The sequence below is a fragment of the Podarcis bocagei genome, assembly GCF_964188305.1.
Source record: "Podarcis bocagei genome assembly, chromosome: 15".
NCBI classification, from domain to species: Eukaryota; Metazoa; Chordata; class Lepidosauria; order Squamata; family Lacertidae; genus Podarcis; species Podarcis bocagei.
The window spans coordinates 22343730-22368911 of NC_138141.1; the positions used below are offsets into that span (position 1 = coordinate 22343730).

The following is a 25182-nucleotide window of genomic DNA, read 5'->3' on the forward strand; positions in this document are numbered from 1 at the left end:
ATGCATGGGTCTGTCCCAGTGGAATGGGTCCTCGGGGAAAGGCAAGAGGGAGAGCATGCCTTAGCTTCTGAGCATAGGCTTGCTGGTGGTGATGAGAAAAAATTAACTCATCAGCATAGGAATGAGCAACCTGTGCCCCCCCAGGTGATTTTGTACTCCAGCTCCCATCAGCACCAAGCTCACATAGCAATGGTCAGGGATGATGGGAGGTGTAGTCTAACTGGAGGGCCAAAGGGTTTTCACCTTTGCTTTAAACTGAGAACAAAGCAGGACTCTGGGTAAATGCAGAATATGATACTCAGAATCTTCTATGATAAAGGCTGAGCCAAAGTTTTGAAGATCAACAGTTTTCATGCAAAAAAGCAACATTTTCAAAGGTCCCCAAACTAGGTCCTGCAAAACTAGCCTTTTTCATATAAGTTCTCAATTTATTCCCTATATTCTACAGGTGCTGTTTCAGTAGAAATTTTTGTCTATCATCTGTCATCTATCTATCATCTATCTATCTATCTATCTATCTATCTATCTATCTATCATCTATCATCTATCTATCTATCTATCATCTATCATCTATCATCTATCTATCTATATATCATCTATCTATCTATCTATCTCTATCCAAAAGGAGTTTTCTTCTTGCTAAATACACAATTCAACCAATAAGAGATGATATAGGCAGTGCGGTGAATTCATGGCACTACCTAACCAATCAGATGTGGCTATGGGATGACAATATGAAGCCACATCAGAGGGAGAGATAAATAGCTCTTGCCCTCACTCCGAATTGGAGAATGGTTCTGCTCCATTTTGCAGGACCTCCAAGTTCTCTCCAAAAATAAGGTGAGGGGTGAGCATCATTGATGGCAAATGTTGTAAAATTTGCCTTCTCATTTTACCTCAGCAGACTAGGGAAGAGAGCAAGCATTTTCTAAGGACTTGGGCTGGGATTCTGCAGAGAGTGGGGTATGGAAGTTCTGCACCCAGGTGATCAAGGGTAATCCTTGCCTCTGCTTCTTCTGCTGTCCCTCAGCAATGGCGGCCAGATGATGACCGTAACCCCACCACCCCATGAAGGGAAGGAGAGGAGAGGTGGGAGAAATAGACTAGGCTTTCCCTCTCAAGCTCAATAGGGAGCCTGGCTCCCAAACCTCTGCTCCTACTCAAGCCATTAGTGTTACGGGACCAGTATGTAAAACCTGAGATGCTGTTTGCTCAGACAGCAGGGCAGAAGGACCACTAGTTGTTTGGAAGGCAGCAAAGCCGACTTACCCAACACAGTGAGGTTGAGCTGATTCTCCCGATTGCCATCGGGAAATGTTGCAAACTCACAGATGTAAACGCCTTCATCCTCCAGCTTGAGGCGTGACAGCTGGATGGTCCCATCCCTGGTGGAGGAGTTTCGAAAGACCATCCGGTCCTTGTACGGGGGCAGGATGGAAATGCCCATGACGGGGTTGGAGATGGCCACATTCTGCTTGGAGCCATTGGTGGCCTTCTGCCAGGTGACCTGGGTGATCTTCATGCCGAGGCTGGGGTTGGTCAAGGTGCAGTGCAGGTTCACGTCAGTCCCAATGTACCCGGAGACCGTGTCGTTGACAAGCACCATCTGAGCCCAGAGGCCTGCAATGAGAGCAGAAGGGAGGCGGGGGAAGAGGAGTCAGTTGCAGAGTGATAAGAAATGGTCCTTGTTGCTGGGATTCCAGCGCACCGTTTGTCCCAATTAATTCTCTCTGCTTGTAGCTTGGAAGCAGCAGGTTCGCGCAAGCCCAGCTAAATATGGCTCACAGCTCCGCAGATAAATTGGAGAGAGAGAGAGAGAGAAATTGACTACGGGACATAATTTCCCCTTCCCAACAGTTAAACAAGTGCATTTGAGTTTCCTGAGCCTGCGACGGAGCTGGCTGGAGGAGAGGAAAGCCATGCAAATAGTCCCACTATGTTCCGCCTTCAGATTTGCCTGCCCGGTGGTACATAAAACTGTACTGCTCACTTGCACCCAATAATGGGAGACAGGAAACGTCTGTCAAATTGCCCTGCCTGCTTGTCCTGGAAGAGATGGCTAAGGCCACCGAGTGGCCATACTTCAAGGGGACGGGAAACTGCTTTTGGCTGAAGGGCCATGTTCCGTTCTAGGCAACCTTCAGTGGGCCACATGCCACTGGCGGGTGGGGACAGAGGAAAAGGTGGGCAGTGCCACAAATGCAATTTTCATCTTAGACGACACACACTCCCATATCCTCCATCCAGACATGTAAGAGGCATTGCCAGAGTTGAAGGACACAGCCCAGCTAAGACCCAAGGGGGGTGTGCAAAGCAGGGTGTGTGTGTGAGGGGTGTGGCCTTGGCTTGGTGCTGCGAGGAAAGTCCCAAATGCCAGAGACAGAGGCTTGGAGGATGGCAATTGGCTTTGAGGGTTGAGGTTTCCCACCCTTTCTAGACCAGATGGGTGACTCTACCAGCCTGGCATAAACATATCTATATAAGCTGGTCCACACATGTATGTTTAAAGCGTATTGACTGCAGTGTTAAGTGGCAGCTGGCATGTGTAACTGAGCCACCCCAGCTCTGATACTGCTGCCAGGACTCCAGTGTCTTCTCACCTTTCAGCCACATCACTGCACGGCTTCAGGTGTTGGGCTGTGAGAGTTGAAAAATGGTGATGAGAAAGGCAGCGAGGGGGTATGCAGATGTGAATCCCCCCCCCCCCGCATTGAGTGGCAAGAGATTGTGAGGAATGAGCACACATGGAATGCCATCTTTACAACAGACCGCTTTAAAATATCGATGGCTTTAAAAGAGGATGAGACAAATTAATGGAGGACAAGGCTATCAATGGCTGCTAATTCTGATGGCTGTGTTTCTACCTTTTCCTGGCTCTTAAGGCTGCAAGGATAAGTGCATGTGTGTGTGTACATCTGCAGTGCCTGGCAGATCTTGGAAGATTCCCAGGGTTCAGGGGGTTAGAGATTCAGTGCCCTATGCAGCTCTGTGCCCCTCCCTGCGACTAGCAGGACGGCAGAATAAATGACGCAAGGTAGCAAATATTGCAGAGTGAATCATGCAAAATGAGTGTGCGTGTTTGTGGGGGAAATCATGCAAATGCGTTTGATTTGCATAATTTATACAGCATATAGAATATCTTTCTAGGTCTCCGCAGACAGAGATGTAGATATATAGGGAGGTTGTCACCCACTGGTGGGGGGGGGGGAGAGATCATGCTATCCAAAGCCTCACTGTGTTTGACAGGCCTTGCTTTCTAGTGTTGGTGATTGCAACCGAACTTTGACTAACTACATGATTTATAGTCAATTAACCAATTAATTACACATGCACATAGCATTTTGGAAGCGGGTGCGCGTTCCTTATTCATGGACTCCTCTACCGAAAGGGGAGCATCAGGTTTGCATTTTTAAGAGTTACATTCTCTCCAGCCACTAGTGATATAACATGATTAAACCCTTTCCCTGAATCCAAAATTAACCTGTCTTTGGGAATAAAAATAAAGACTGCTGTGTTTCTCATTGTTTCTTCTCTCTGCCTGCGTGCTTGGCTTAAGGCATGAAGACAGATCTGGCTAACAGCTGGGCTTCATGCTTTCAAAAATGGGGAGCGGCTGTGACTTCTTAATCCTTGGGGTGCAAGCAAGATGTTTGGCAGCCCCCTAGCAGATATTTGCTCTCCAACTTGAAGAGGAGCAAGTCAACAAGCTGGCCTCATGGCTACAAGAGCTGGCTTGCTGCCTTGTAGTTTTTTCATTTAGGTTGGCCTTATCTATGTTATGTTCAGAAGAACCAGCTGGATTAGGCCAACAAGACATCTAGTCCAGCCTCCTGTTCTCACAGTTGTGAACCAGGTGCCTGTGGGAAGCCTGTGTGCAGGATTTGAGCACCAGAGCCCTTTCCCCTCCTGTGCTTCCCAGCAACTGGCATTCAGAAGCCCTGCTGCCTCCGACCGTGAAGGCAGAGCCAAACCATCATGGCTAGCAGCCACCAATAGCCCTCTCCTTGCACCACACAGAGGTGGAGAACTTGTGGTCCTTCAGTGTTGCTGGACTACAACCCCCATGACCCCCTAACCATTAGGTTCACTGGGAGTTGGAGTCCAGCAACCTTTGGGGAGCATTGGGTTCCTCATCATAGGGTTAAAGCCCTAAATGGCCACAGTCCAGTATATCTGAAGGAGCATCTCCACCCCCATCATTCTGCCCAGACACTGAGGTCCAGTGCCGAGGGCCTTCTGGTGGTTCCCTCACTGCGAGAAGCCAAGTTACAGGGAACCAGGCAGAGGGGCTTCTCAATAGTGGCGCCCACCCTGTGGAATGCCCTCCCACCAGAAGTCAGAGAACAACAACTACCAGACTTTTAGAAGACATCTGAAGGCAGCCCTGTTTAGGGAAGCTTTTAATGTTTGATGCATTACTATACAGTGTTACCTCGGGTTACATACGCTTCAGGTTACAGACTCCGCTAACCCAAAAATAGTGCTTCAGGTTAAGAACTTTGCTTCAGGATGAAAACAGAAATCGTACTCCGGCGGCGTGGCGGTAGCAGGAGGCCCCATTAGCTAAAGTGGTGCTTCAGGTTAAGAACAGTTTCAGGTTAAGAACGGACCTCCGGAACGAATTAAGTACTTAACCCGAGGTACCACTGTATTTTAATATTTTGTTGGAAGCTGCCCAGAATGGCTGGGGAAGCCCAGCCAGATGGGCAGGGTATAAATAAATAAATTATTATTATTATTATTATTATTATTATTATTATTAATAATATTACAATTATTATTATAGCATCGTAGAGTTGGAAGGAACCCAGTGGTTCATCTAGTCCAACCCCCTGCAATGCAGGAACATGCAGCTATTCCCTACAAGGATCGAACCTGCAACCTTGGCGTTATCAGCACCACACTCTAACCAGCTTTCATTTTCTTTTATCACATTTACATCAACCCCCATCCCTTTTTTCCTCCAAGGAGCTCAAGGTGCTACACATGGATCTCCCCCTCCCACTTTCATCCTCACAACAACCCTGTGAGGTTGGTTAGGCTGAGAGATGGCAACTAGCCTAAGATCGCCCTGCGTGATTATCTGGTGTAATACGTTGCCTGGCAAAGACTTCTGCAGAACTCCAAAGCTTGCCACCATTTTGCAAGCTTTTCCCTCGGTCATCCTGAAGGTATATTCTCCAGCTGTGGACATTTGGAATATTTCATTTCTCCCGCTGAAGACCAACAATGGCTGACTTTGCTTTTTAAAACATTGTCTGTACTTCATCTCAGGTAATACCTTTCCCTTCCACCGAGAAAGAGAGAAGTCTCTTACAAGATGAGCAACATTTAAATCCAGCTTCACATACACCCCACACACACATGCAAAATTGCTGCTGTGTCTCTCCCTAATCTGTGTGTTTAGAGAGAACACTCCAATAATTATATAGCTGGTATTTATATTCAAAGAAAAAAAAAGAGCAGGGTAGTGGTGCAGAGGACGGGTGGTGAAAGTGTAGCAGAAAACTGGAAAAACGGGTCATTCGAGAAATGGGAAGCCTGGGGAGAGGAGGCCAAAGAACAGTGGTTCATGCAAAGCATGAAAGAGAATGAAGAGTGATTAGAACAGAGGAAAGCCACCTTTATATCCTGAGTCACAGCACTGGTCTGTCTAACTCAGAATTGTCTTCTATGAGAGGCAGCTGTTCTCCAGGGTTTCAGGCAGGGGGCATTCCCAGCCCTACCTGCAAAATTCAGGGACTGAACCTGGGGCGTTACAAAGCAGTTCCTTTCCCAGTGAGCCATGGCCCTTCCCTACAAATCAAATAAGATTCTAGTCCTCATTGTTTTGAATAAAGGCTTCTTTAAAATAGGAATGCAAGAATCTGCCTTGTTCCGAGTCAGAGCTTCAGCTTCTCCAGCTCAGTAATGTTCACAGTGACCGGCTGCTGCACTCAGACAGGGGACATTCCCAGCCCTCCATGGAGATGTTGGGGATTGGACCTAGGACCTTCTGTGTGGGAAGCAGATCATCTATCACTGAGCTTTGGTCATTTCCATGAGGGACATGGGAAGGAAGGCTAGAGAGGCTGTCAGAGTGGGAACGCGGCACTGGAAAGGAATGATTGCTCCATACAATGAGAGGAAGGCAGTGGCTCTTGCTCGCAGGAGCAGGCCAGAGCCAATGTATTTTGCTGCTTGAGACAGAGCAGAAAGTGCACCTCTCCTCCTGCCCCAAGTCAACGTCCTGAATATGTGCAGAACTGATGTCAAAGCAGGAGCAGAGAACCTGTAGCCCTCTAGGTGCTGTTGAACTACCTATAATTTCCACTACAGTCGTACCTCAGAAGTCGAACGGAATCTGTTTTGGAAGACCACTCGACTTCTAAAATGTTCGGAAACCAAGGCATGGCTTCCAATTGGCTGCAGGAAGCTCCTGCAGCCAATCGGAAGCCGTGTAAGATACAGTGGTGCCTCGCAAGACGAAATTAATCCGTTCCGCGAGTCTCTTCGTCTTGCATTTTTTTTCATCTTGCGAAGCACGGCTATTAGCGGCTTAGCGGCTATTAGCGGCTTAGCGGCTATTAACGGCTTAGCGGCTTTAAGAAAAAGGAAACAAACTCACAAGAACTCGCAAGACGTTTCGTCTTGCGAAGCAAGCCCATAGGGAAATTCGTCTTGCGGAACGACTCAAAAAACGGAAAACTCTTTCGTCTTGCACGTTTTTCGTCTTGCGAGGCATTCGTCTTGCGAGGTACCACTGTATTCGGGTTCCAAAGAACATTCGCAAACCGGAACACTCACTTCCAGGCTTCTGACGTTGGGGAGCCAAAACATTCAATTCACAAGGCGTTCATCAACCAAGGTATGGCACCTGCTACCTGAAGCAGCCACCTCACTTTACCTAACAGTAGGGCTAACCCCGAATGTGGGGCTCAGCAAACACAAAACAAAACAAAACCCTTGCCCCCGTCTTTCTTTGCCCTGCCTTCTCAGGTGGTGACTTTTTTACATCTCTTCTCAACATAACAGCATCTTGGCAGAGAGACCGTCACACATCTGCTGCAGAAGCCCCCCCCCCGATGCAAAGGATTCTGGGGCATTTGTCTGAGCACATGTTGAATCCGTGTGACACACCAGACCGGCCTGTTGGGCTGGATTGCCACCACCCCATGTGAAATGAGATTTCATCTTACAACACACCCCTATGACTGAGCGCTCTAGAAGATCTGTAGTGGGTAGCAGGAAATCTTGTGCTCCCTTTCTGATCTTGCTGCAAAGTACCCCTGATAAGCTTCTGAGGAACCTTGGCGTTTTCCAGAACATTCTGGGGCAACGGCTAAGAACAAAACTGGCTGTTTAACTAGCACCCTGGCAAAGGCTTGGAGGAACCTCTTTCTGGTGTGTAATTTCATAAGCCCTCACCCAGGGGTGCTTGCAAAAGTGAACATTCTCTTTCAATGCCAAGGGCCGCAACTACTGCCCCAGTCCCCCAAGGGTTTAGTGATTGACCTGGAGCAGAGCAGAGCAAGATGGAGGAATGATGTTCTGTAAGAGCTGGTGGGTGCCCACCTCCTTTCTCTGCTGGGCCCCAGGTAAGTCCCAGGTCTTGGGGGAGGGGATTCTTGATGGTGGTAAGAGCTTTGAGGGCATTCCCCCAAACTTTGAATGCAACAAAACCTTTGGCATGACTGCAAAGACTCTGAATACTATTTACTGGAAACTGAAGGGGAGAGTGCTGTTACACTTCTGTCCTGCTTGCAGGCTTCTTAGAGGTTTCTTGTTGGCCACTGTAAGAACAAGATGCTGGACCCTGGTGTGATTCAGCAGATGTTTCATAGGTCCCTATGATAGTGCCCTCCTGGGGCACACACCCTGACCTACTGGTACAGGTAACCAACCCACACAACCAATTCACACATGAACACACACATCTCTCAGTTCCTCCACATTTGGTGACTGGCAGGCACAGATATCACCTTTCACCCACCCAAACACTTTCTGCTTAAAGCAGGAGTGGGCAACCTGCAGCCCAATGGCTGGATGTGGCCCTAGCATGATTTAATGTGGCCCTCAGCCTAATTCCATGTGAGCAGCAAGGAAGTATTGGGGGGGGGGAGAAAGGGGTGATAAGAGAGAAAAGGATTTGGCAGAGGGGAGGAGAAATCAGATTGTGCTCCACCCATTTTTGGTTCGGTATCTACCCACCCACAGTCCAGACAGATCACCCCGGGTGAAGGCAGCTCTCCGAAGAAATCAGAAACTTCCATCTATTAGATCTGGGATGGCTCGTTCATACATGCAAGTTATCACTTGAGGCTTCAGTCACCCGGAGATAATGATACGAAACTGCCTTATGTCGGGAGGCTTCCAACTTGTGTTCTCATTCAAGAGGTGACTCAGAAAGAGTCTACCATCCCTGGTAGGCCCAAGAAGTCCTGGCTCGTAATTTTGGGATAGGCCAGCCTGTCTGCAGGAAAACTGGCCTTCCAGCTCAGGGCAACAGTGGAGAGACATTTATGACTAGGGACTGTGTCCAACTAAATGCTACTTGGCATAGTAGTTTCAGTAATTAATGGGCCTAAGTTCGTCATGCTGATTAATTTCAATGGGTCTACTCTGCATAGGATTCACACTGGGAACAGCTTAAGGCTTGATCATTTGTATTCTGTTCAAATGGCCACAGGGACACCATGAATTTTTGAATTAAACCAGCACTAAACAAACATTTCTCAAACTTTCTTACCTCCCTTTTTTGCAGATAATTTAAAATGGCTGGGTGCCTCAGTGGACAACTTAATAAAATTTGTGTGCATGTGGGGGAGCATTTAGATTACAAATTAAAGTACACAACTCATATTTTAATAACTGTAGTTTGCCTTCATGATGCAATGAAAGGGTCCATTTCAGTGAGCAAGGTTCTGTGAAGCCCAGTGTCATTTTTCCCAGCTTACCACAACCCTGTGAGGTAGGTCAACATGATTGCCCCACCTCCTGGCTTGTTCTACAATATCAGAATAGGATACCTTGGAATGGGATACTTTCTATCCCAAGAAATCGCCAGTGGGCTTTGGCGCCTGCTGTGTCAACAAAGTTGCTAAAAGGTCTGGATCTGGGTACAGTGGTACCTCAGGTTACATATGCTTCAGGTTACAGACTCCGCTAACCCAGAAATAGTGCTTCAGGTTAAGAACTTTGCTTCAGGATGAGAAAAGAAATCGTGCTCCAGCAGGACGGTGGCTGTGGGAGGCCCCATTATCTAAAGTGGTGTTTCAGGTTAAGAACAGTTTCAGGTTAAGAACAGACCTCCAGAATGAATTAAGTACTTAACCTGAGGTACCACTGTATATTCCTGTCCCCAAACCCATACTGGTTGGCATTAAAAACTGTGTTTCTGACAGGACACAGGGTTACATCGCAAAGGGTTGTGACAAAAGCCGTGCCATTCTGAATGGCTGCTGAAATGAAGAGGTGGAGAAAGAAAGAAGTTTGGTTAGAGCTTTCCCAACCGAGTGCTCCTCCAGATGGCCAAAGAGATGCATTGGAATTGGATGGGCTGCTGGTTAGTGACCTCTGGAAAAATACCCCCCTCTAAGACATATGCACCCTGAATGCCTCCCCAAGACCCTGAGACACTAGCAGACCCCTTTTCCCAACACTCATGTACACACTCACACTCACACCCACACACCCTTGTGGTCCCTTCAATCTATACACTTCCATGATCTCCAACTAACCATGTTTTGTGATCCAGCTTTGACAACCCTGTCACTACGTTTTCTGAGGTCCCATCTCCTCTGCCGCCCCTCACTTCTGTATGACCCATCCCAGATGCAAGCCCAGACAAAGCTTTGTGACACACAGATGCAATCTGGTGCCTGTGGCACTGCCGCCATTTAGCTGCCACACATGCCCTCTCCGCTGAGCCTGCTGGCGGTCGCTGTTTGGCTCAACACAACGCCTGCAGCTGTACGAGCAAAAACTGGGCTTGGTAATGCGGGTGCGATGGAACTGCTGCCCCATTGTTAAAGATATTGCCAAGGGGTGGGGAAGAGATGCAATGTGCTGATCCTGGCACCAATTGGACTAAGGATTCCAGAGCTGGGCACAGCATGAGAATGGAAATGGCAGCTCAAATGCATCTTCTCAGGAAAACTAACATCCACACCCTCCCAGATTGCTGATTGGTGATTCTTCTTCTCCTCATACCCCCACCTCTGGACAGGGACACATATCCAGGGCAAGGTAATAAAAAGGAGGATCAAAGAAACAGGAGAAGCTGTGTGATGTTGCGTTAGGAAGCAGCTCTGCTCACCCTCGGAAGCTGTCAGGTGACTTTGCATCCTCCACACTGAAAAACCATTAAAATTCCACAGTCCAAATTCTGTAGCAAGGGAAAGCTAGATTCTGCTTATGAATCACAAGCAGCCTCATACCTGGTGTTGTTCCTGAATGCCAAGAACTCCAGCCCACCCCCAGCCCCCCCAAAAACCACCCTGCAGTTTTGGAATCAAAATCAGCACAGCTCCATCTTGATTCAAAATTATGTCCAACTGTACAGATGCAAACATGCTACTTGATCTCAGGAACCACCATGCAAATTTTGGTGGTCATCTCTTAACGGATGTCCAAATGCATAGCAAACAACTTTCCAAAATATAAAGTAGATGCAAATCGAGGGGAAAGACACCTTTCTGCTTAGTATGCACCATTTATTCTGCTGCTTTTGCAAGTCATGGGAACAAAAGTATGTAAAGGTGGGAAGAGCTAGGTAGGGCCTCCTCTTCCCAGTGGGAAACCTTCTTTGATCATCCTTTGAAGACTGCAGAAGGTACTGCCTATGCTTTTTCAAGTCCACCTTTGAATTCATAAGGACTAGAAACAGTGGGGCTAGTAGCCACTGACAGCTTTCTCCTCCATGATTTGGTCCAATCCTCTTTTAAAGCCATTCAAGTTGGTGGCTGTCACTGCCTCCTGTGGGAGCAAGTTCCCATAGGTCAACCACGCTCCAGGAAGAAGTATTTTCTTTCCTCTGTCTTGAATATTCCAACATTCAGCTTCACTGAATGCCCACGAGTTCTCATGCTGTCTTCCTCTTCAACCTGACATTCCCGCAGAGCAGAATTCTTCACCCAATATTGCTTTCTTCCCCTTCTCAAAGATAATGCTAAAAAAAATTGTCTCTGTGGACAACAAGGGCTCTAAACTCAGAAGCAAAAGGGTTTGCTGAGCAAGACTTACAGCGGTAGCACTGATAGGAGGGGAGACAGAGAGCCCTCCATTTTGCCACATCCCTCCTATGACTAGCCAAAGCAGAATAAGCTATGCAAAAAAATAATTAAAAAAAATCCTGTATGTGCTCGGGGATTAGCAAACAAGAGAAATCGGTCTGAATGTGCCCAATTTGCATCATTTACACAGGATTTGGCTTCCTCGGATGCACTGTTTTGGATTGCCCTGGGAGGGGATTTGAATTTTCTTTTTCTTTTTCACTTAGTGCATAAGCTCTGGAGAGAGAGTGTGGGGCCTCTAGCCAATGCACAGGCCCCACAGAGAGGGGAGCATCACCAAGAGGCAGAGAGAGAGAGAGAGAGAGAGAGAGAGAGAGAGAGAGAGAGAGAGAGAGTCGAGACAGCAAGCGCCTCAAGCCTGCCACTCTCCCACTCCCTCTGCCCTTCCCGGGGAAAGCAAAGCTTTTGACTCTGGAACTGCCCACACCTGTACAAGGTGATTGAGCCGCTGCCAAGCTCCAAAGTGTTTACGGCTCCCCTGAGCGTGTGGGAGCTTGTCGGCTGGCAGGAGCCGTCACGTAACCGAGGTCCTGGGAACAGTCTCCCTGCACTGAGCTGTGCCTCACTCACTCCCAGGCTTTGGGGAGATGGCGCTCGGCTGTGCTGGGTCCCCGCCCCTGTTTCTTGAAGCCCAGCCAGGGAGGCTCGTTGTCTCTCCTGCTCATTAAAAAGGCATTGCTGAGAGGCTCTCCACTCAACTGGGCAGCGAGCTCAGAGGTTTAGGAACGGGCACCCAGATGGCTCTGTTTCCACCCAAACCAGCCTTGCAAATGCAGCGAGCCAAATTTCCTAGCCCACATTTTAAAAATAGACCACCTTCCCACATGGGGGCTTTCCAGAAAAGCATGTGACTTCCCCCCCCAATAATCCTGGGAAGTGTAGTTTTGTAAGGGTACTGAGAACTGCAACTCTGTGGGGGTTAAATCACACTTCCCAGCATTTTTGGGGAGAAGCCTGTGTGCTTTAATTGTGTGTTAAGTGGTGCAGACACAGTCAAATAAGCAGCAGCAAGCTGGGGTAGGTGAGCCCCCTTGCAGGGCTCTTTGGATAGCTTTACAGCTGTCCTAGAACTTCCATGTCCATTGGCAGTCTACCAAGGAATATTAGTTGCTGGGGGGGGGGTGAGGCTCTTGCCCCCACACTTTATTTGTGGGTTTTCCAGTGGACATTCCAGTTGGCCAGCATGAAATCCAAATGCTGGATTAGCTATGAAAGGGGGAAAACAAAATCTTCACTGAAGTTAACTATGCCTTGCCACAGCTTCCGTGTACTGTGGGCTTTAGCTGGAACACTTGCACCCTGCTAGATTGCTGATTTTGAAAGGGAACTATTACTCATTCTGCCCCAAAGGGTGACACAGTACTTCAAGATCCTCCTGGGCTGGGAAGTCTGGTGACATCAAAGAGGCCGACAGAGAGCAAATGAGGGGTACAAAAAGACTCACACACACACTCTACCAACTAAGCTATCTCAACCATTTAGGGGGCATAGGAAGCTCAATATTTTTGCAGTACAGTGGTACCTCGGGTTACAAACACTTCGGTTACAGACTCTGCTAACCCGGAAGTAGTACCTCGGGTTAAGAAATTTCTCTCAGGATGAGGACAGAAATCGCGCGCCGGCAGCACGGCAGGCCCCATTAGCTAAAGTGGTACCTCAGGTTAAGAACAGTTTCAGGTTAAGAATGTATCTCTGGAACAAATTAAGTACCAGAGGTACCACTGTACCAGCCTCCCCTACAAACCTGTTGCCCTCCAGATGTTTTGGATAACAACTCCCATCAGCCTTCAGCTGACATAGTTAGGGAAGACTGGTCTACACTGACTGGGGTTTTTAGGAAGGAGTCTTTTCCCGACCCTGCTTGGAGATGCCATTGGGGGATTGAACATGGGTCCTTCTGCCTGCATGCAGATGTTCTGCCACTGAGCCACAGCACTTGCTCTGGCAAACAGTATATCAATACAAAACAGCAAAAACCACCCGGAAGCAGCCAAATCATTTATTAAAGAATTATTAAAGAATTTATTAAATAAAGCACGGGCTTATTTTTTTCCCAGAGTCCTCAAGAACTTGGCAGTTATCCAAATGCGTTTATACTTACTGGACAGAATGGAACGTGTCAATGTTTTGCTTGGCAACTGGGCAGGTAGCAAACTGTGCTGAACATTCCCTAGGCCCACCTTTGTCTCTGCTTAAATCGAATTTTGCTGGCTTGGTGTCCTCCAGATGTTTTGGACCACAAGTCCCAGCAGCCTTTGCCAGCATGGCTGACCAGAGATTATGGGAGTTGTAGTCCGAAAGGTCTGGAGGGAACTAGGTTGGGGAAGCCTGAGTTAAACAAAAGGGATAGAGACATGTGTTTTAAAAAAGAAAAAGTTGAAGATTTAAACAGGGAACTTGAGAGCATTCCTGTGGAATGGAGGCACACCTACAGCGTTCAGCACCACCCCATGGCGATGGACCTGCATAAGCAGCCAGGCTCTTCAGAGATATACTTTGCTTGCAGCTGGTTTAGGGAAGCCTCACCTCTCTGAGGCTGCCAACACAAACTATGTGCCAGCTGAGGAATGGACCCTGAAAAACAGCTCATCTCTGCCAGGCGGGCTTGCAACAGGCCGCATCAAGCTCTTGCATGCCCTGCTCTCAAAACAACACATTCCAGAGTTCAAGTTTGCAGGGAAAAGGAAGAAGAATGCAACATCCAGGCCGGAAAACAAACTTCCACCCAAGACGCATAGGGATCCAAATGGGAAGAACGAGACAGCCACTCTCCTGGCCTGCAGGAACCGGGGTCCATTGGTAGGTGGGTGCAGGAGAATTTAACCCCAAAGAGTACTGTTAATACCCTTTATAGAGAATGAAAGAAGCAACTGCAAGACGACTGTGGCGTCATTCTGATCCCTGCTCTAAACTCAAGGCACACTGATTCTACGTGGTTATAGGGGTTAGAGCAAACATTAGCTGACAGCAACCCCAAGAGTCTTGTAGCACTGTAAAGACTAACAACATAAGGCTAAGGTTTTGTTTGATGAATGAAGTGGGATCCTCAGTTTGCAGGTATGCACACACACTGCAAATAGTGGCATTGTAAAGCAGCGAGGTCAGAAGGAAAATGCAATGCAAGCAGAGATTGTGACAATTCCATTAGGGATGATATCTATGCAAAATAAGGACAGTAACCCTTTATGACAACAGCGATAGGTTGATCCAACAATCAACTTTGTAATGCTGAGTTAATCAAATCAGTGGGATAGGAAACCTTCATCTCCATTCAGACCGAACTGGGAAGATTTAAACTTCATCAAGAATTGTGATTCATTCAGCAGCCTCCCTTTGAAGTTCCTTTATTCAAAGATGGCTATCTTTAAGCTCACTAAAATTGAAATTTCTTCCTACTGGCTTCTTAACCTTGCCAGCTCTGCTGACAAATTTGTGTCCATTGAGTCTTTTGTTGATCTGAAGGAGGCCATAACTGAACAAAGGAATTTCAAAGGGGGGTTCCCGTATGGATTGCATTAATTGATTCTCTTCGCTGGGGTCTGAATAGAGACAATGGCTTCTTGTGAGATTACATGTGTTAATTAACTCAGCATTACAATCAGGTGGTTTATTGTTTTACCGAATATCACTGATGCATATGCACTTATTCTGCATATGTTTTAGCTCTAAATTGCCGCTATATGTACAGGCGACTCTCAACTTAATGTGGGGTTTACGTTCCGGGGATAATGCATATATCCCATATAACCAAAACACATTGGGTTCAATGATGGGTGGGAGTGCCAAAGTCTCTTTACTTGGGTGCCCACCCCTCTTCTCCCCCCTTTTAAATTTCTAAAAATATTTTTGTTAAGTGCATAAAGATGAACGTGTGCAAGTTAAACGTCCTTAAGGTGTGAGTCACCTGTATGTACTAATTTCTGCATTTCATGTCCCTCCAACCTCACTGTTAACATCCCCTCCCTGCCATGTATAGGCGGATGCTAGTCCACAAAGGCATTGTAAATTTGTTAGGTGCCACAAGACTCTGAAGTTTTTATTGCAACACAGATGAGGAACAGATTTTCCCAGATGGATAACTGGGTCTTTACTATGAGTGACCACTTGCTATGATTTCAGTCTTATTGTCAATAGATTTGTTGTTTTTGTACCTGGTTTTTATTTTTATTATTATTATTTTAAAAACCACTTATCTCTCATGTGTAAATCTCCTTGAGATGATGGGGATTAAGAAATCAATTGTAACAACAACAACCACTTCACAGGAAGCTGCCGTAGGCTGAGGGTAAGTATATTGGTCCATCTAGTCCAGTTAAGCAAAGGTTCCCAAACTCACTCCCCCCCCACCAAAGACATGAAAAATTGCAGAGGGTCTTGCAGACCACTTAGTGAATTTCATGCCTGCCATAGCAATTGTAATTCTGAAGAATTCAAATTGCAAAAATACAATATAAGAAATAAAAGAAGCAAGAAAACCCCCAATGAAAAATCAAAATGAATATTCAATGGGATGGATGGGTTGTTCCACATCATCAACCAAAAGTCCACAGGCATGTTGTGTGGCAGATCACCTGAATGAAGCTCACAGACCACCAGTGACTCACTGATCATAAGTAGGGAACCCCCGGTCTAAATTTACTAGCAGCAGCTCTCAAGAATTTCAGATGGGATCTCCCCCAACCCTATCTGGAACTGCCAGGAATTGAACCTTGGATCATCTGCATGCAAAGCAGTCTAACAACATGCCTACCTCTCCAGAAATAGTCAAGAGAATAAGGCCATAAGAAAAGGCTGCTGGATCAGGCTAATGGCCCATCTAGTCCAGCATGCTGGACAAGAGAGAGAGAGAGAGGGAGAGGGAGAGGGAGAGGGAGAGGGAGAGAGAGAATGCTTGAGCCTACAACCCTACAAGGCACTTACCACCAGGATGTGACCCCCATTGAACACAGTGGGGCTTAACTGATGATTAAGCATACCTGGGCTTGCACTGTGAATGTTTTGAGATGCAAGGTGGACAGTGAAATCCCATGTATGCTTAACTGGAAGCATGTCCATTGGGGCTTGTACTCAGGTGAAGTGTGCATCTGAGTGCCGCCTGAGTGAACCAGGGTACATGTGCTTCCAAGCTCCATCTTTCCAGCACCACTGTTTTCCTCCTTTCCTCCTGCCTTCAAGTGGGGTCTACCAGCTAGCAGAGCACTCCACAAAAATTAGCCGTGCACATCCAAGCATGCTGGGTTGAGCGCCTCTCTCTCCCTTTCTCTCTCTCTCTCGCTCTCATGTTCAGGGCCAAAAAGCAGCTGAGTGCTGGAGACACTCTGGTGCCAAGCCTTCATTAGCAGAGACCTTGGCCCTCCTTCCTCTGCTGTTGCATTTGAAGTGGTTTGTGTGGCACGCCTGAGCCGGAGAGACTGGCTGGGTCTTGCAACCATAGCTCCTCCGAGATGCCTTCAGAAGAAGGCAGGCGACTCTCTCCTGCTGTCAATTCTAGGAAGCAGGTGGATGGATTATTTGTAAGACGATGCTTTTGGAACATGAAGCAATAACACATGGAAGAAGAAGAAGAAGAAGAAGAAGAAGAAGAAGAAGAAGAGGAGGAGGAGGAGGAGTTTGGATTTGATATCCCGCTTTATCACTACCTGAAGGAGTCTCAAAGTGGCTAACATTCTCCTTTCCCTTCCTCCCCCACAACAAACATTCTGTGAGGTGAGTGGGGCTGAGAGACTTCAGAGAAGTGTGACTAGCCCAAGGTCACCCAGCAGCTGCATGTGGAAGAGCGGAGACGCAAACCTGGTTCACCAGATTACGAGGCTACCACTCTTAACCACTACACCACACTGGCTCTCCAGTGGAGAATCAGTCTGCTGGATCAGGCCAAAGGCCTAGCAGCCTTTTCTCACAACCAAATGCCCCCATGGGATGCCAGCAAGGGGGACATGAGCACCCCCAAAAATGTTTAAAATAGCCTTTTCTTTAAAAAACAAAAAACCCCAGAAGCTTTTCTACTAGGAATTGTAGGTGCCAAAATTCCAAGTGACCACTGCTGCCCAGACACTATTAGCTCAGAGATGGAAAGAAGGCACAGTCCCTACCAGAGAAGAATGGCAGATTAAACTGATGCAGAGATGGCAAAACTGACCGGAAGAATGAGGAATCAGGAAGACCAAAATTTCAATAAGGAGAGGGGAAAATATATAATTTACCTAAAAATTCACTGCAAACAATTAAAACTATTAATAAGACTGTAATGACGCTTGCAGTTAAGCTTTGGACTATGGTTTTATTGGAGATTTCATAGAATAGGATTAACAGGGAAGATGCAGGTGAAAAAAGTTAACATAAGGACCCACAAAGGGGAGGTTGGAAGTCGAAGGGAACTGATGGAAATTATTTTATTTGTTTGATTGATGACTGTTTGTAAACTTGAAAATGTAATTATTATTTTTTTATAGTGGGGGGCATGAGCATAACAGACCTGTTTGTGATGCCCAGCAAACAGAAGCTGTGTGCCCCTGCTTGTCAGTTTTTGGTTTTGCCCACAAAAGGAAATGTCTACCGTCACTCAGGAGAACCCCATGCACCCAACATCACAGACAAAGTCTGCACAAATTGAGCATATGGGCTTCTTGCTGCCTCAAAGTTTCACCCTGGCATTTGAGCTTTTGCAGGGTTGCTAGAAGCTGCTGGGGAAGGAATGAGACTGCTCAGGTTGGCAATTTTCTGCTGTCCTCTGCGGTGCATACAAGGACGCTAAGCAAAAGCTTCCCCGGGGCTCTGAGGCCTTCCTAAGCTCAGGGGCGACTCTACCAGGGTGCATTTATTTTCTTTCTTCTTTTCTCCAACTTCTGGAGAGGGTTTCGCCTTGGCCTGAGCCAACGGTCCCCCTTGATCCTGTCCCGCAGAATAAGGCGGTGCAGTGCAGAAGGGGGAGCAAGGCCACTGACTTTGTGAGCTGTGATGATAGACAGTGCCAGATTTATGCACAAGCTAAACAAGCTATAGCTTAGGGCCCCACTCTCTTGAGGGCCCCCCCAAAAAAATTGAAATGGAAAAAACCCTGGATGTACATTTCCAAAATATAAGATAAAAAACTAATAAAATAGAACCTACATATAGCAACAGTGTTTTGTGTTGCGTAGGCTCCTATGATGTAAGTAATGGGCCCCGTCTGCTAGCCTTCTCCCTAAAATATCACTCGTTTCCTCATTTCTATATATAGGGTGCCTACATTCTGCATGGCTTTAGATATCTATTAGGTCCATAAATTACCATATAGCATATATTCAACACAAAAAAACAGCAACAATTTGTTGTTGACAAAGGACAGCTAGACAAATAAAGGGCCCCATTACCTTCAAGTAGCTTAGGGCCTCATCAAACCTAAATCCGGCCCTGATGAAAGATATATAAGATTCCTATTCTCCCTGCCCACCCCCAAAACTTCCTTATTCTTCCCATATCTCTATCCAACATCCACACATAAAATTTCCATTCTAACACCTGCAACGGAAGGGTTAGGGGACTTTTCTTTTGCTCCTGTTGAGGGCTGTATTCCCTCAGGACTTGAAGGGGTGGTGAAGGTTATGTGTCATGGACCAGCATAGGTGGGGTTGAAGCCAGGGATGGCATGGGTCAAAACTGGTCAGGGATATCCCCCTTTCTCTCTCTTTTGCCAAAATTTTATTATTTTCAGTTGCAACAATGAACCACCACAACTTTAACAAACGGTGGTGGTCTTGTCATACTAGCATGAGGACATTGGAAGAGCCCTGCAGGATCAGGCCCATAACCCATTTAGTTCAGTATCCTGTTCTCATAGTGGTCAACCGGATGCCTGTGGGAAACCTTGAAAGCAGGAAATGACCACCTTGGGAGACTTTCTCCAGAATCTTGTAATAAGCGGATTTACTCTCTTTGCAACATTATTACCCGGAGAAACGCATTCAAGCATCCTCTTCGCTCTCTTTCTTCCAAGAGAATTGTTAAATGTCCCTCCACAGCACATCAGTACTCTTGCAGAAAGGTTGAAAACATAAAATGAAATTACCTCTGAAAACCCAAATGTGTTACTAAATTATTGTTAACTAATCCTCTGCTTGCGTATGAACGGATTGCATATAGACGCAGACTTTCTTTGGATAAATATGATGATATTTGGAATGGCTTTGCACAGAATATATTAGGTTATTGATAAAGATATGTGCACTAGGATAATAAGAATATACACATCTGTATACTGATGTATGGAAATGCAACTGAGTATTTTTCCTTTATTTCTATTTTCATGCCTGCTTTTCTTTTCTATTCCTTACTCTTCTTTATTAATTCTTTTAATAAAAAAACTAACCCTTTGCTTTGTGTGCATGTACATATACATACACATATGCACACATACACCCGTATGTGTATATGAGAAAATCTGTCATATTTGCACGTTGCTGTTGCTCTTAGAAGCTCAGAATGCCTTACTTATGAGTCCCAAGCTAGTCAGCTATTCATTGAGCGCAGCTTAAGTCCAGGTCTTAGCAACTGAACTATTCCATGCTCCTTTAACCAAGGCTTTGAGCCCCAGAAATCTCCTGGCTCCAATTTGTAACTGGATTAGCAGACCTATTTCAGAATAAAAACAAACAAACAAACAAACAAACAAACAAGCCCACAGGTTCAGACTGTGTCTATATCTCATCATTTCTGCACCATCCCAATTCCTGATCTGTGCCTGATCTGAGCTTAGCTGTGGGATGACTGGTAAAATCTGGGGCGAGTTAAGACCAGGGACCATCTGCTCAAATGGCAAGGTCTCACTGCTCAGATTAACCATGTTTGTTGTTCCAGTAGTGTACAGTGGTACCTCAGTTTAAGAACAGTCCGGTTTAAGAACGATTTGGTTTACAAACTCCACAAAACCGGAAATAGTGTCTTGGTTTGAGAACTTTACCTCGGTCTAAGAATGGAATCCGAACAGTGGAAAAGCACTGGCGGCGGGAGGCCTCATTAGGGAAAGCGTGCCTCGGTTTAAGAACGGTTTTGATTTAAGAACGGACTTCTTGAACGGATTAAGTTTGTAAACTGAGGTACCACTGTACATGTCGCTTTAGAAGCTGTAGTGCAACCACTCACTGCCCCCCCCCATTACAAAACCAAAACCTACTTTTGGCTCTCACTGTCCTAACAGCAGCAGCTGGACTGAGTAAGAAATCGTAGTGGAATGTGCTTTACTGTGTTAGGCTGCAAAAGCAGAGGTTTAAGGAGAGGCCACAAATTTACTGCCTAGCCTACTGCCCTCACTAAGCCTCGGAACACAATGACACCCAGCATTTTACCTAACATCTTGGGGGGGGGGAATCACTTGGGTACTGAATGAAGCCCTCTTGACTTCTCCACACTTTTAACTCTTACTGATAAACTTTAGCACACCGTTTTGCAGATTTGCTGCCTTTAGTTATTTGCATCTCCATCTCACCATTGTGCTTGTGTTAATAAATAGATTGGAATGATTGCATTCATTTTATACCAAGCCACCCTGTAAATCTGATGGAACGACGGGGTATAAAATAATCCTGATAATAAACTCAATATTCCACTAAACGGCTGAATTTTCCTGTATCAAGTGTCAATATATTGCCATGGCCATGTAGCCTGTTCCCTTATCTCTTCCCCACTATAGTTATGTATTGCATTTATATCCCACCTTTTTCTCCAAGGAGCTCAAGGTAGAGAGCATGGTTCTCCCCCTGTTCATTTAATCCTCACAACAACCCTGTGAGGTTGGTTAGGCTGAGAGGCAGCGACTGGCCCCAGTTCACCCAGGAAGCCTCATATCCAAATGGGGATTTGAACCCTGGTCTCCCAGTTCCTAGTCTATTGCTCTACCCACAACACCACACTGGCTCTTGAGTGCCACTACAGATTCACGTCCTACATCTCCAAACGCTTGGATGAAGCCGCTCTGTTTGCTTCATCCAGCGAGCCCAGGAGATGCAAATGGCTCGCTTTAGTTTGAACTTGGAGGCAGTCTCTGCCGTGCTCAAACAGGTGCTCCCATCTACTTGAGCTGAAAAGAGTTGGCCTCTTTTGCACTTCACTATCAGGAACTAAGTGCTCAAGAGTCTCACTTCCTAAGCTGGGGAGATGATCTCCAATCACCGGGAAGGAGAGATTTATGTTCTCGGCTGCCGAGCATCAAATCAATGACTCTTTGTTAAGAAGAACCACGTGGGCTCGAGGCTGCTTTGCACAACTTCCCACAGACTCAGCCTGCTGCTGCTGATCTCTCTCTCTCTCTCTCTCTCTCTCTCTCTCTCTCTCTCTCTCTCCTTCCCAGATAAGTCATCTTGCCTGCCAACCCCCTAAGGCACTGGATAGGCGCTGGAACATTTCCTCGGCATCCACCGCAGTGCGAGATGTGGCAAGAGAACATCTTGCTAATGGACGTGTCATGGGGTTTAGAGACACGGAAAGGTGGCAGGGTTTGTGACTCAGCTCTGGGGGGAAAGACCAAAATGAGAAAACTCCAAGCCTCCTTCCTAGCGCTGTAATTTCACAAGAGGATCACGTCGCCAACATCTGCCACCTGGGAGAGAAGGTAGGGAGCCATCTCTCCCCCCCCCACCCCAAAGGACTGAACAGATTCAGAAATGATGCCTCTGTCCTAAAATGTGGCCCTCCAAACCTCTCTTATCTGGCCCTTGGAACTTTGCCCCGGGCTACACTTTCTCACTGCCACTTATTTTCTCCCACCTTGAGTGTTTTTGCCTGTTTGGAATGTGTCTGAGAGCTCGGAGAGGGGTCTGCGAGTGTGTGTAGAAACCTATCCTTGTGTAGAAAGGTAGACTCCATATTAATCACTCTGCCCACTTTTATTTATTTATTTATTTATAATTATTTCATATGCCGCTTGATTGTAAAAAATACAACTGTCAAGGTGGTTTACAAAAAGAATAAAACAATGAAATTATCAGGGGGGTTTAAAACACACACACACACACACTTAAACTTTTTTATAAAAAAAATAAAAATCAACAATAACCTAAAAAACCAGATAAAAACACAAGACTATATTCTATGTGCCTGGAAAGGCTTGCCTAAAGAAAAAATGTTTTTAGCAGGTGCCGAAAAAAGCACAGTGAAGGCACCTGCATGGAGTGACTAGGCAGGGAGCTCCAAAGTTTGGGTGCTGCTGCACTAAAAAGATCAATTTCTTAAAAGATGTGAAACAACTGTTATGTGGCATCTGCAACAGTGTTAGTTCCACAGATCAAAGCGGTCAAGTGGGCATATATAGGCTAAGGCGATCTCTTTGGCTCCACCCACCCCACAAGGGAATGTGGCCATCGGGCTGAAAAAAAGATTCTCCATCCTAAGCATGCTTAAACTATGGAACTCCTTGCCACAAGATGTCACCACCAGCTTAGATGGCTTGAAAAGGAGAACTGGGATTCACATCAGCCAGTCATGTGATGCAACTGCTGTTTAGGTAGGATGGGCATTTAACATCAGACACAAACACTCCCCATGGAGTGGGTGCGAGACAGAGAAGGAACTTTTGAGTGCAAGTGAAACTGCGAGGGAATTTTTAGAGGAGGGAGACGGCTGCCAGAGCTACGGGGTCTGGCCGAGACCTTGAACCAACATCCTTTTTATTGTATATTGGGGAAAGGGCTGGTAGATTTACTGATAACTTCCTGAAAAGCTAGGGTTAAAAAAGGAGAGGGGGGGACCTACACTATTTGCTGAAAGAGGACACCTTTGCCACACCTGTGCTGAGTCAGTGCTTGGATGCCCACCAAAGGAAGTGCAGGTTCTTGAATGAATCAGTGGCATTCATCACAGTTGCCTCATCAGCCAAGTCCTGGTCCTGCTCAAGCACTGCTTAGCCAGCAAGCTTCAGGCGCTGAAAGATTATAGACACCGATACTCAATCACAGAGGCAAAAGGTTGAATTAGAAACAAGGCAGCGGGAGAGAGAAAGGCCTGGCTTCAAGTTAGGTGTGCAGGCTAGACTACTGCAATGTGCTCTACGTGGGACTGCCGCTAGAAACTTCAACTGTACGTGCCTTCCTTTTCTTTACATTTCCAACATCTTTGCTAATTTCACTGGTGTTAAATACCATCTATACATCATTTTCATATACTTTTTCTTTCAACGGACAGCACGCTGTAAATTTTAATTTTTACCACATGTATATGTGCAAGGTAACAAAAGCATTCTGGGAAATGATATATAATGAGTTGAAAAACAAATGTTTAAAATAACATTTGTGAAAAAAGCCAGAGGATTTTTTTGCTAGGCATTATAGGTACAGAGATTCCAAAAGAGCAGAAAAGACTATTTATGTACGTGGCGACAGCAGCAAGAATACTACTGGCTCAGAGATGAAAAGTAGACAAAGTTCCAACCAGAGAAGAATAGCGGATGATGATGGACTATTCCAAAATGGCGAAATTGACCAGGAGAATCAGAGACCAGAACGAGAAGAAGTTTAGGAAAGAATGGGGGAAATTTATACTTTATTTAAGAGAACATTGTAAACAGTTAAAATCGTGCTCTGGCGGCGCGGCATCAGCAGGAGGCCCCATTAGCTAAAGTGGTGCTTCAGGTTAAGAACAGTTTCAGGTTAAGAACGGACCTCCAGAATGAATTAAGTACTTAACCTGAGGTACCACTGTACTCTCTACCAGTTGCACCAGTTTCCAGTGGATTGGTGGGGGCGGGGGCAAGACAAAGTGCTTGTTCTGGCTTTGAAAGCCCTACCTGGTCTGCAACTAGTTAGTTAGTTAGATCGTGGCACCAAGGTTGAAGGTTTGATCCCTGTGGGACAGCTGCATATTCCTGCATTGCAGAGGGCTGGATTGAGGGTCCCTTCCAACTCTGAAGTTCTACAATAATTTGAAAGACCACGCCATACATTTAAAGCTCATGTACAGTGGTGCCTCGCAAGAAGAAAAGAATCTGTTCTGTGAGTCTCTTCGTCTAGCGAAGCAAACCCATTGACGGATTGATGGATTAGCGGATTAGCGCTATTAGCGGCTTTTAGCGGCTTATCGGCTTAGCAGATAAGGGGATAAGCAGCTTAGCGGCTTAGAAAAAGGGGGGGGAGGAAAAAACCCCGCAGAAACTCGCAAGACATTTTCATCTTGCGAAGCAAGCCCATAGGAGATTCGTTTTGCGAAGCACCTCCAAAACGGAAAACTCTTTCGTCTAGCGAGTTTTCCGTCTTGCAAGGCATTCGTCTTGCGGGGCACCACTGTATAAGATAGAAGAGGGTGGAATCTGTGGGACTCTGCAAGGACTTCAATTCTAGAATGTGTTTCAGAAATCCTCCTTGTTAAACCAAAATTCAGGAACAGTGGAATGCAGGCCAGGTCGAACCCCCAGAAGAAGAGAGTCAAGGGGAATAAGGGGAATCTTCTCATCCCTACAACACTTGCACTTGCTCAGGAAACATGTCAGGGTTTTGTGGTCTGGTGGCCCTACAATTGTGCCATCTACATTTCCTCTGTAGGGTCCTGAGTTTGAGTTCTACCCAAGGCCATGTTTCCAAAAGTGAGAGCTATGAGTGAGGGGAGAGGCCTGAGCATGATACAAGGTGCCTGGTTCTGGTTGAACTGGCTCTTGAGGAAGAGGAAGCTGAGAACTCTCTGCCTGAAGTGCTGACACAGTCCTGGGATTGGCTTCCCTGTTGTAATGCAGGCAAAACCAAAAGCTCAGCACGGCAACAGAGAGGTTCTTCCTGCAGCCAGGTTCCCAGGGCTGGAGATCCACCACCCTCTATTGTGAACAAATCTTGCAGCAAGCGCTTTCTCCAGTTACCAAACCTTGGCAGGTGCCAATGCAGGAAGCTGCCTTCGATCAGGTCAGGCTTATTTGCCCATCTAGTTTGCTGTCTACTCTGGCTGCCTGTGGCTC

General features: G+C 46.4%; 1 protein-coding gene across 6 annotated transcripts in view; it reads right to left on the reverse strand.

Moving 5' to 3' along the window:
- Positions 1-25182, reverse strand: part of NECTIN1 (nectin cell adhesion molecule 1) — a 202028-nt gene that overhangs the window by 94881 nt on the left and 81965 nt on the right. For all 6 annotated transcript variants that reach the window (XM_081172614.1, XM_081172612.1, XM_081172615.1 and 3 more), the window contains exon 2: positions 1270-1620. In XM_081172614.1, the coding sequence (XP_081028740.1) occupies positions 1270-1620 (351 nt within the window). The remainder of the gene's footprint in view (positions 1-1269; positions 1621-25182) is intronic.